Source organism: Prosopis cineraria, unplaced genomic scaffold (genome assembly GCF_029017545.1).
Source record: "Prosopis cineraria cultivar Desert tree isolate PC_DT_omini unplaced genomic scaffold, ASM2901754v1 PC7, whole genome shotgun sequence".
In the NCBI taxonomy this organism is placed as follows: Eukaryota; Viridiplantae; Streptophyta; class Magnoliopsida; order Fabales; family Fabaceae; genus Prosopis; species Prosopis cineraria.
The window spans coordinates 4825354-4838533 of NW_026555338.1; the positions used below are offsets into that span (position 1 = coordinate 4825354).

General features: G+C 37.9%; 1 protein-coding gene across 1 annotated transcript in view; it reads left to right on the plus strand.

Annotated features, from left to right (window-relative positions):
* LOC129315410 (TATA-binding protein-associated factor BTAF1) overlaps positions 1–13180 on the plus strand; it is a 58031-nt gene that overhangs the window by 13810 nt on the left and 31041 nt on the right. Inside the window, 2 exon segments of the mRNA XM_054959069.1 lie at positions 3295–3532; positions 3672–3845. Coding sequence (XP_054815044.1) covers positions 3295–3532; positions 3672–3845 — 412 coding nt within the window.

Genomic DNA, 13180 nt, shown 5'->3' on the forward strand with positions numbered 1-13180 from the left:
ATTCATAAAAGCACTTGTTGTAATACTCCTCAACAAAATGGCATTGCGGAAAGGAAAAACAAACACCTGTTAGAAGTTGCACGTGCTTTACTCTTCACCTACAATGTTCCTAAATTCTTTTGGGGTGATGCAATTCTCACAGCTACATACTTAATCAACCGCATGCCAAGTCGGGTTCTCTCTTATACTTCACTGCTTGAAAAATTACGAGAATGTCACTCTGTCACTCACCTCACCACTAATCTTCCCGTCAAAATCTTTGGCTGTACCACCTATGTTCATTCTCATCATTCCCATAAATTGGAACCCAAAGCTATCAAATGTCTCTTTCTTGGTTACTCCTCCACACAAAAGGGGTATAAATGTTTTGACCCTACTACCAAACGACTTTACATTACCGGGACGTTACCTTTGCTGAAAATGAACCTTTTTATCCAAATGCTTCAATTCAGGGGGAGAGGGGGAGTGATTTTCAGCCTTTGGAAAGTGAGAGAAGTGAGAAATACTCAATCCGTGTTCCTTTGTTCCTGAGCTCAGATCCTTTATTACCTATACCAGAAAATTCTCGGGTTCTTAGGCCAGAAACTGAATTGAAAAGTCTTTAAAAATATAATAAAGATGCTGGTATTGCACTGGACAAGACACCAATAACCTACTCAAGGAAGAAATGGAAAAAAAGGGAGACTATTATGACTGATGCACAACCAGAATCTGAACTGAAAGAGGTTCCTGAAGTGGAGAACGTAGAAGGTGCTGTTTTTCCTCAAGAACCCGAGGTAGAAGCAGTGACCGAAATGGAGGAAGTGGATGAGTTAGACCTACCTATAGCTCTCAGAAAGCAACCGAGGGCCTGCACACAGCATCCTATTCAGAGTTGTTAGTTACCATACATTATCCTCACAATTTCGTGCATTTATAACTGATCTTGACAAGATAAAAATTCCTAATGATGTGCATGAAGCACTGAGTGTACCTGAATGGAAGGAGGCTGTAATGGAGGAAGTAAATGCCTTAGAAAAGAATGACACATGGGAGATAGTAGATCTTCCAAAAGGAAAGAAAATTGTGAGCTATAAGTGGGTATTTACCCCTAAATATGATGCTGATGGGAAATTAGAAAGATTAAAAGCAAGGTTGGTGGCAAGGGGGTTTACTCAACATATGGCTTGGATTACAAAGAAACATTTGCACCTGTGGCCAAGCTTAACACTATCAGAATTTTGATTTCTGTAGCTGCAAACTTGGACTGGCCCCTACATCAACTAGACATAAAGAATGCCTTCTTAAATGGTGACCTAAAAGAAGAAGTTTTCATGACTTGACCCCCAGGTTTTGAGGAAGGGAGAACCAATCAAGTGTGTAAGCTGAAAAAAATCTTTGTATGGGTTAAAGTAATCACCTCGAGCTTGGTTTGACAGATTCTTAACAGTTTTGAGAGCTGAAGGGTATAAGTAGGGGTTGGCTGATCACACTATGTTTGTGAAGAGGGAAAATGGAAAAAGATGTATCCTCATTGTATATGTTGATGATATAATTGTCACAGGTGATCATAAGGAGGAAGTGGATAGAATAAAGAGGGCTTTAGGAAAGGAGTTTGAAGTGAAAGACTTGGGTAACTTGAAGTATTTTCTAGGTATGGAGGTTGCAAGGTCACAGCAAGGGATTTATGTGTCCCAAAGAAAATATATTATTGATTTACTTGCCAAAACTGGCATGTTGGGATGCAAACCTATAGACACACCCATTGTTGTTAAGAAAAAAGGGAAGAAACCGAAGGAAAATCAGGAAGGTGAGGCAAATGGAGTTGAATCCAAGAAAGATGGTTGTGGGGAGGAGGAGGAAGAAGAAGAAGGAGAAGGAGCCAGTAGACAAAGAAAGATACCAAAGATTAGTTGGTAAACTAATTTATCTCTCTCACACTTGACCAGACATAGCTTTCGCAGTAAGCATTGCAAGCTAGTATATGTGCGACCCTAGAGAGAGGTATATGGAAGCTGCAGACAGAATCTTGAGGTACTTAAAGGGCACACCTGGTAAAGGATTGCTGTTTAAGAAACAAAACCTAAGATCTATAGAAATATATACAGATGCAGATTGGGGAGGAACATACGAGGATAAGAGGTCAACATCAGGTTACTGTTCCTTCGTATGGGGAAATTTAGTCTCTTAGAAGAGTCAGAAGCAAAGAGTGGTCTCAAGAAGTAGTGCAGAATCAGAACTAAGGGCTCTAGCTCAAGGCATCTCAGAGGTACTATGGGTAAAAAGAGTCATGGATGAGATACATGTCAAAATTGATTCCCCATTGAAGCTTTATTGTGATAATAAAGCTGCAATAAGTATGGCTCTGAATCCAGTTCAGCATGCAAGATCCAAACATGTAGTGATTGACAGACATTTTATAAGGGAAAAGGTTGAAGGAGTCGTTTGTCTCATTTATCTGCCAACAAGACTCCAAGTTGCTGATGTGCTCACCAAAGGATTACAAAGAACAGCATTTGATAGTTGTATAAGCAAGTTGGACATGATTAGTATCTATGATCCAACTTGAGAGGGAGTGTGGTTAGACCTAGTATTTATTATATTCAATGTAAATATCTGTTATTATTATGTGGGATATTGGGTAATTAAGAGTAGGAGGCTTTTATGAGATTTATTTCCTATTTCTCCTCCTCTGAATCAATCTCCATTATTCTTGGAGATATGATTACTTTCTCTCCTATATATATTCTCATACATACCTAAGATGTATATACAAGAGTTTCTCGGCTCATTCAGTACAATATATTATTAAATAGAAAGCAATTAATACATATCTATACACACACACAGGCAGTGCATGTGTTCAGCTGATAAGAATAATCTAGAGCAAAATCACTATATCCTATTATTTAATCTAAGCCAGATAAAAGTATAATACAAAAAATAGAATAGATAATTAAAATAAGACAACTGGAACTATGTGTTGTGGGTCTGAGTCTTAGGTCTTGCAACATACACTAACCCTTTAGATATATGGGGATAAGCTGGTTTTGTTGGTGATCTTTATGGTAGTTCACTAGAAGGGTGTCTTGCTCTCTCCGGTTTGTTAATTTTGTACCCTTGGAGAAAAGGAAATGGAGTTGGCAGCTCCATTGTGCTTTTTAATTCTATTCTAGTTTCTAGTTTAGAAAACAGTGGAGTTTCAGAAGTTTGATTATTATCTCTAACCATAACTTCAGATTTTTTTTTTGGGGGGGGGGTAGGTTCATATTGGTTATGCTGGTATAAGTTGATGCATTTCTATTTTCTTTGCAGTGTCATGAATCTTCTGGCAGAAATTTATTCTCAGGATGAGATGGTTCCGAAGATGAATGGAGCAATTGAATTGGGAGATACAGAAATGGGTAATCTAATTGGAGTTGGTGGCAGCAGTGGTAGTAGCTGTAGTATTCATGACAAAAATCCTTATATGCTCTCGATGCTGGCACCACGCTTGTGGCCCTTTATGAGGCATAGCATCACCTCTGTTCGGTTTTCAGCAATTCGCACTTTGGTAATTTTTCTCCATTTCATGATACTTGTGAAAACCATTGATCTCATATATCGGTCCTTATAACTTCTTTGCAAGCTGGCCTGTTTCTAATATTTTTGGTGCTTATAGTGATGTCCTGTCAATAATTTTTCTTGCACAGGAGAGGCTGCTTGAAGCTGGATATAGGAGAAGCATGTCTATGGAATGTAGATCTTCATTCTGGCCTTCTTTTATACTAGGAGATACCCTTCGAATTGTATTTCAGAATCTGCTATTGGAATCAAATGAGGCTATATTGCAGTGTTCCGAGGGAGTTTGGAGGCTTCTTGTTCAGGTTATAATCTAGTTAGAGAACGTTGCTTAATAAACTTTTTGAACTGTGTTATTTTATGGTTTTTTTTGGTAAGTCATAAGCAACCTAAATGTTTTGATATTCAATTCAGATTTTGGCTTAAATCTGTTTAGAATCGTTGAATAACTTGACCGTACAACTGGAGTTTTGCATAGATGACATACTAAAACACAATACCATGGGATTGCTGTTGCTGCCTGACTAAACTCATTATTACCTACATCATTTAGCTACACTGCAATTGAGGATATAGCCAATTTGTTTTTAACGTAAGGGAATGTGATAATGTTTGATTTATAATGCATTATATTGTGTTGGAGGTTGTCATTGCATTTGGAACTCTGGGAATCCCTCTAGTTGGTAACTTCTTTCTGAAGATTTCATTTCATAACATTGTCTAACTTTGTTGTATGCAAGTAGCCTTCTTTTTATGTTGCTCTATTACTATAGTTTATGGAATCTTCTAATTATTATCTCTCTTTATTGCCTACTTTTCCAGAATACTATCAGTGTATCTCATAAAGTTGAGGAATGAGGAGATTTTGTGGGATTTGCTTTGGTTTAGAGCAAATTTAGTGATTTTGTAATTGTAGGTTTTTAGGGCAAAGAAGTTGTAGTTTTTATTTTTATTTCTTGAACAGAATAACTGAATAAAACTAGGTTGAAAAGAGCATGAGATATCAATTATTATTTCTTGATAGCTTTAGGTAACAAATCAACTAAAATTCGATTTCAAAATGAACAACAAGAAGCCTTATCCCAATAGGTAGGTGGGGTTGGCTACATTGATTGCACAATGTCATTGTGCTTTATCATCAACCAGGTCTTTGAAAATATTGCTAAGAGGTCTTGTTCAATAACTTTTATAAGTGTTCTCTTTATTCTTTTTCTACCTCTTTTTACAGGTCTCAAGACTATGCGTTTCCCTCTCCTCACCAGTACTTCTCATGGTCTTTTCTGTATATGTCCAAGTCATCTCATATAATTTTCTACCATTTTCCTATCAACATATGTCATGCCCACTTTTTCTCATATATTATTATTATTATTTTTAATGTATGCTCACATATCTATCACAATATTCTTATCTTTGCTGCTTCAACTATATACTTTTATTGTCCCTTTAAATTCTAGCATTTACTACCATATAATATGACCGATCTTATAGTAATTCAATGAAGCTTTCTTTTAAGCTTATTAGGTACCTTTTGATTATAAATAACTCTTGTAGCCTTTTTCCATTTAAACCTCCCAACTTATATCCTATGTGTAACGTCCCCATCAATTTCACTATCATTTTGAATAATTTCTCCCGAATATCTTAACTTTTTCACTTTTAGTATGATCTAATCTCTCAGATCTCACTTCCAAATTACTAATGACTAACCTCTTATGAAAAATGCAATGCATATATTATGTTTTACTCCTAGACTAGCAAAAATCCTTTGACTCCAAGGTCTTCCTCTATAGCTCAAGTTTCGAGTTAATATGTTCTTTTAATTTTGCAAGAAGAACTATATCATCAACAAAAAATATGCAATTGGGGATTTCCTCTTAAATATGATTAGTCAGAATATATCTTGAACCAAGTGAAATAGGTAAGGGCTCAAAGATGATCTCTGATGCAGGCCAATGCTTACATGAAAGTCCTTTGTCTAGATATTCTTATACTAGTTGTTGCCTCCTTGTATATATCTAGTCTAGCTCTAATATAAGCAACTCAAATTCCATTCTTTTCCAAGACGCTTCAAAGTACTTGTGTTGGTATACGGTCATAAATTTTTTCCAAATCAGTGAAAACCATTTGTAAGTCTCTGCTTTTGCATCAACACTTATCCACTAATCCCCTTAGTAGATAAATTACTTCTATAATAGACCTTCTTGGCATGAAACCAAATTGGTTCTTAAAAATATTATTCTCTAACCTCAACTTTTGTTTAATCACTCTTTCCCGCAATTTCATTGTATGACTCATGTTTAAACTCTTTATAGTTTGCACAATTTTGAATTTCACTTTTGTTATTGTAAATTGAAACTAAGGTGCTTCTCCTTGATTCATTAGGAATTTGTTTGGATGGTAAGATCTCATGAAATAGCTTAGCCACATAAAACCCTCTTCACGTAAGCATTTTAATGAGACCCAAACCAGTAATACAATAGAAACAATAATTAAGACAATAACAGCAATAAATCAGAGAGGAAAATGTCGAGGTTTTTATATTAATGCGCTGAATGAACCGAATTAGAGTTACAAGGACACTCTTTGATTCTGGCAAAAACTCTGTTTCTTTTATAAGATCAAAATAATTCCAGCCACCAGATTACAAGCTTTAAAATAAGAGTTCCACTCCTACTGGCATTTGAGAGGCCAGTCTCTCCTCACAATCTCATCCTTTTCTCTGCCTCCCACTTCCCAAGCAAAAGACTACTAATACCTTCAGCATGGCCTACACATAGCCCATACTACCCAAAAGATCCTAATCATGACAAAAAGATCACAAATTACTGTTCCTTATGGCTAGGGACTGAAGGAAAAGTCCTTGGACTAGTTAAAGTATTTCTAGTAGAGTTATTTCTCCCCTTTGACTTCCTCTGATATGTCTTAGGAAAATAACGGGCTCTATCATTACCCTTGCCTAAAAGTTTCACCTTATCTTCAAGGGAAAAAGTTGGAAACTGTTGGCAAATCATTTCTACACATTCCCAAGAATTCTCAAATTCTGGTAAATCTTGCCATTTAACCAACACCTCTCACTGTCCATTCATAAGCTTGTGAACCTTTCTCATATCTTGAGGCTGCACCTGTAGTTCAAATTCATTGGAAAGTATTGGGGGAATGGAAGGTTGTACCACGGCAGCTGAAACTGTTTGCTTGAGCTGAGAAACATGGAATACAGGGTGAATGCGGGCAATGGGTGGAAGTTCCAGCTTGTAGGCCACTTTCCCGATCTTCTCAAGAACCTTGAAAGGTCCATAAAAATGTGAGCTAAGCTTCTCACTGTCCCTCCGAGCCAAGGTTTTCAACCGATAAGGTCGAAGTTTCACATAAACAAGGTCCCCAACCTTGAAATGCTGATCCTTACTATGCTTGTTAGCTTGCACCTTCATTTTGCTTTGAGTCTTAACCAAATTTTCCTGTATTTGCTCAATGATCTGATTTCAAATTTGAATCTGTTCATTCACATCTTCTATAGCTGAGGGTTTGCCACTAAATTTTAAAAAAGTAGGGGGATCCCTTCCATACATTGCCTTAAAAGGTGTCATGCTAGCTGCACTATGAAATGAAGTGTTGTACCAATATTTAGCTCAAGACAACCATTTAGCCGATTGAGTAGGCTTTTCATTGGCAAAACAGCGCAAGTAAGTCTCCAAGCTCATATTTATCACCTCCGTTTGTCCATCAGATTCCAGATAGTAAGATGAGCTAAGGCAAAGTTGGGTTCTAGCTTGTTTGAACAATTCTTGCCAAAAACGGCTAATAAAAACCCTATCTCGGTGTGAAACTATGGTTTTAGGGAAATCATGCAGCTTCACAACCTCAGCCACTTTAGCAACATCCTTTGCAGAAAAAGGGTTGGCAAGAGGGAAAAAATGAGCATATTTTGTGAGTCTATCCACTACTACTAGAATGGTGTCATACCGCTTTGATTTGGGAAGCCCGGTGATGAAATCAATGTTAATATCTTCCCAAACACTTTGAGGAACAGTTAATGGCTGTAACAGACTAGCAGGAGTTAAAGCTTGATACTTATTCTTCTGGCACACCTCACAACTTGCCACATATTGCTGGACATCTCTCTTCATCCCTTCCTAATACATTACATTGGATAGCCTCTTGTAAGTATGTAAATAACCCGAATGCCCCCTTATTGGAGAGTCATGGAATTCTTTGAGTAGCAAGGAAATTCTAGTGGAGCTTTTTGGTAACACTAGTCTGCCTTTGTAGTGCAAGCAGCCATGGACCATGATGTACCCTTCCACCTCATTTTTATCCGTGATGATTTACTGCAGAATTTTTCTCAATTTTGAGTTAGCCTGTACCTCTTTATCCAGTCTTCGACATTATTATACTGCCATAGGGAAAATGCCAGCAATTCCAGGGATTCTTCTTGTCTGGATAATGCATCAGCAGCCCTATTTTCTTTTCCAGGCTTGCACACATTCTCAAACTTGTATCCCAATAATTTAGAGCCCATTTCTGCTGGTTTTCTTCCACTATTCTCTGCTCCAGCAAGTACTTCAAGGCCTTTTGATCTATACGAATGATGAATTTATGCCCCCAAAGGTAATGTTGCCACTTCTTGATTGCCATGACAATAGCCATGAGCTCCCTTTCATAAGTAGAGCATTGGTGAGCTTGAGTAAAGAGTTTTTGGCTATAACATGCTACAGGTCTGCCTTGTGTTATAACAGCCCTTACACCAGTACCAGAGGCATCAATTTTTAACTCAAAAGGAATGGTGAAATCAGGCATTGCACGTACAGGTAATGTGATCATAGTTGTTTTGAGTTTTTCAAAAGCCGTTTCTGCTTCCATTGACCATTTAAATGAGTCTTTTTTGAGTAAATCAGTGAGAGGACTAGCAATCTTCCCATAATTCTTGACAAACCAACGATAATATCTGGTTAGCCCTAGGAATCCTCTCAAGGATTTCACATTCTTAGGCTTTGGCCACTTCATGCTTTCTATCTGGGCTGGATCAGCTTGAACCCCTTCTTGTGAAATGAGTTGCCCCATGTATTCAATCTCGGACTGAACAAAGCTGCACCTCTTTAAGTTCGCCATGAGCTGATTTTCTTTCAGTATAGAAAATACTGTCCTCAGATATTTCAAATGGGATGTTACATCACTGCTATATCTAAGAATACAACAAACAACAACAACAACAAGCCTTTATCCCACTAGGTGGGGTCGGCTACATGGATTGCAAGACGCCATTGTGCTCTATCATTTATTAAGCTTTTAGAAATATTATTAATTAAGAGATCACGTTCAACAACTTCCAAGAGTGTTCTCTTAGGCCTTCCTCTACCTCTCTTAATCGGACTCAAAGTTATATGTTCCACTCTTCTCACTGGTGCCTCCCTTGGTCTTCTTTGTACATGCCCAAACCATCTCAACCGATTTTCTACCATTTTTTCCTCAATAGGTGCCACCCTCACTTTTTCACGTATGTGCTCATTTCGAATTTTATCTTTACGTGTATGTCCGCACATCCATCGTAACATTCTCATCTCTGCTACTCCAACTTTATGCTCTTGCTGTCCCGTTAGAGCCCAGCATTCACTACTATATAACATTGCCGGTCTGATAGCAGTACGATAAAACTTTCCTTTAAGTTTATTAGGCACCTTACGGTCACAAATAACTCCTTTAGCTTTTCTCCAATTAAACCACCCAGCTTGAATTCTATGTGAAATATCTCCACTGATTTCGCCATCATTTTGAATAATGGCTCCCAAATATCTAAACTTTTCCACTTGAGGTATGATTTGATCTCCCAATTTCACTTCCAAATTATTTTCGAATAGTCTTTTACCAAATTTACAATATAAATATTCCGTCTTACTTCTACTCAGACGAAAACCTTTCGACTCCAATGTCCTCCTCCATAACTCAAGTTTGCAATTAACCTCTTCTCTTGTCTCTGCTATAAGAACTATATCATCCGCGAAGAGCATACATTTCGGGATTTCCTCTTGAATATGTTCCGTCAAAACATTTAAAATCAAGTTGAACAAATAAGGACTCAGAGATGATCCCTGATGTAGTCCAATCTTTATAGGAAAATCCTTTGTTTGACCACAAGGCGTTCTTATACTAGTTTTTACCCCCTCATACATATCTTGTATGGCTGCTATATCTAAGAATATCATAAAAAAAAAAAAAACCAACACATTGCGTAAATACTAAATACTCCCTAAATACCTCATTCATCAAGGATTGGAAGGTTGAGGGGGCATCGGTTAATCCAAATGGCATCACCTTAAACTCATAATGTCCCTTATGTGTTCTGAATGCTGTTTTGTGGTCATCCCCTGCTTTGATTTGGATTTGATGGTATCCGGACTTTAAATCCAGCTTTGAAAACACTGTGGCTGCCTTTAATTCGTCCAGTAACTCATCAATAGCGGGAATGGGAAATTTATCCGGAACTGTAATTTTATTTAAGGCCCTATAATCAATACAAAACCTCCAACTTTCATCTTTTTTCTTCACTAGTAATATTGGGCTTGAATAAGGACTGTTGCTGGGCCATATAATTCCAGATTTCAACATGTCTTTCACCACGTTCTCTATTTCATTTTTTTTTTTTTGTAAGTAGGGGTATTGGTAAGGCCTGATATTTGGTGGTTGCTCTCCCGGTTTTATAACAATAGCATGATCCTTGGATCAGCATGGAGGAGGCCCTTCTATAGCTTGGCAAACCATTGGAAAATTTTCCAATAATGTTTGAATTTCTGGGTTTAGAATTTCTGTATTTTCATCATTATTGGTCAGGCCATTGTATTCAATCAAGAATCTTTCCCCTTTCTTCCTTATTGAGTGCATAGATCATGTGAAAGTGGTTGTTGCTCTGGTAAGAGTTGGGTCCCCTTGTAAACAGGCTTGCTTCCTTTTATCACCAATCCTCATTGTTAGTTGGCTCCAGTGGACTCTCACATCACCCAATGATTTCATCCATTCCATTTCCAATGCAGCATCAACACCACTTAGGGGAAATGGGTAAAAAGTTTGAATAATGTTAAGCCCTTGTACCTTCATACAGAGATCCTTGCAACGCTCTCTCCCTTTCAAAGTAAACCCGTCGCCTACTATAATTTTACACTCAGAAATTTCATCAGTGAGTAGTTTGAATCTGCTTTGCAAATCCTCAACAATGAAATTATGAGTGGCTCTGCTGTCAATGAGTATGGTCACTTTAGTGCCCGCAATGGTCCCTTTGACCTTCATGGTATGGTTATTGCTGAATCTAGCCATGGAGTTTAAAGACAACTCCATCTGCGTCACTCTTTTAGAATTCTCGTGACCCTCAACTTCAGGTTCAGGTTTAGGTTCTACTTCCTCCTCCTCAAGTGTTTGGTCCGTTCCCTTCTCCATAATTAAAACTTGGAGATTTTTGTTTTTGCATTGATGAGTGGGATTATACTTGTCACCGCACTTGAAACACAACCCTAGTTCTCTCCTCCTTGGGATTTCAGCATTAGATAGGCGCTGAGAATGGCTTCCTTTCCTCGCTGTAGAACTCCAATTTGATGTACTCCTAGCCTTCAAATGCTCTGTTTTTGCTTCTGTCCACTTTGTGTTTTTGTGGAGGAAGACACTAGTGTTGTCGTGTGCTTGTTGCCTTCTGTCACATGGGCTACACTTGCAGAATATACTAGTTGGGCCGAATCAGTTCTTGGCCCATAATGAGTGTGTTGGGCTCGAGTTGCCTTAGACTCTTTACTTTTAGCCAGCATTTGATTTTTCTCATCAATACACACGGCCACCTCCATCAGGTCCCTCAGTGTGGTAATTTTGGTGAGTTTCAGCTCAGCCCTAGTTTCATCTTTTAGTCCAGAACAAAAAGCTCCAATTAAACATTCTTCTGAAGCTTCCCTTAATGGTGCTGACAATAACATGAATTCTTCTACAAACTCAAGCATAGATTTCTCTTGTTTAGCTGTGTATAACCTCTCATACTCACTACTTGGTTGGGAGGAATGAAATCGTCGCAACAACTCTTTTGAACTTAGGCCAGTTGCTTAGGGGGGTCCTTGTATCAAGCCACTGGTACCAATTTAATGCTTTACCTTCAAGACATACCATAGCTGCCTCCAGTTTTTCCTGTTTTGCTACAGAATTCACATGAAAATATCATTCGACTCTGAAAAGCCATCCAATGGGGTCCTCGCCTGAGAAAACAGGTAGCTCTAACTTTTGATACTTGCCACCTTCTGTATCGCCCCTTGGGTTAGTTGCAGAAGCCTCCTCATGATGATTTCCTTCTTGTTCTTCCACACGTGGCCTTGGTATCCTCTTTTCTATCTGCCCCACTGTTTCAGTAATTGCCTTCAATGTATTTTTGATGTCACTTACATCTTTTGTTAATACCCCAACTGTCTCCTTCAAATCCTGTACTTTTTGGTCAGCATGTTGTACTTTCTTGGCCATAACTCCTTCTCAATTTACCCAGAAATCTCACTGCTTTGATACCAAATAATGAGACCCAAACCAGTAATACAACAGAAACAATAATTAAGACAATAGCAGCAATAAATTTGAGAGGAAAATGCTGAGGTTTTTATATTAATGAGCTGAATGAACCGAATCAGAGTTACAAGGACACTCTTTGATTTTGGCAAAAACCCTATTTCCTCTGTAAGATCAAAATAATTCCAGCCACCAGATTACAAGCTTCAAAATAAGAGTTCCACTCCTACTGGCATTCGAGAGGCTAGTCTCTCCTCACAATCTCATCCTTCTTCTTTGCCTCCCACTTCCCAAGACATAGCCTACACACATCCTATACTACTCAAAAGATCCTAATCATGACAAAAGATCACAAATTACCATTCCTTACGGCTAGGGACTGAGGGATAAGTCCCTGGACCAGTTAAAAGTATTTCCACTAGAGTTATTTCTCCCCTTTGATTTCCTCTGATATGTCTTAGGAAAATAAGGGGCTCTATCGCATTTCCACACTTTAATAGGGATATTATTTGGCCTAGTGGCTCTATCATTTTACATTCCCACACTTAGTATGGATGTTGTCAAGTCCAATAAGGATATTGTTAGGTCCGAAGTCCAAACATCAAATTCTATTCTCCTTCTTGATTAACTAAATCCTCCAAGTCAATAGATGAGGCCCCTCCGTTATTTTAAAGTAGGCCTTCCATATGCCTTTAATATCACCATTTGTAACCAAAACTTTTCCTTTGTCATGCTTTATGCAATCTTGTAAATTCTTTATTATCCATCCTTTGTTCCAAGACCATTGTAAAACTCTTCATATGCTCCAGAACATGCCAATACCTTTTCCAATTTTCAGCATTATTGCACAAATATATGGTTCTAAAATATTCCTTTTTATGTTTGACTTTCTCCTATTCGTTCTCATTTTACCACCAAGACTTCTTTTCCCTTAGTCCAAAACCTTTTGATTCTCCCAAAGTTTCTTTAACAATCTTTCTTACCTTTTTAGCCTAATCCTTCCACAAGATTCTAGCACTTATCAAGGATCTTCAAATTCCTTCATCCAAAAGATTCCTTTTGAAAGTTTCTCGCTTCTCATCCTTTAACTGTCACGACTTAATCCTTGGGTTTAATAGTT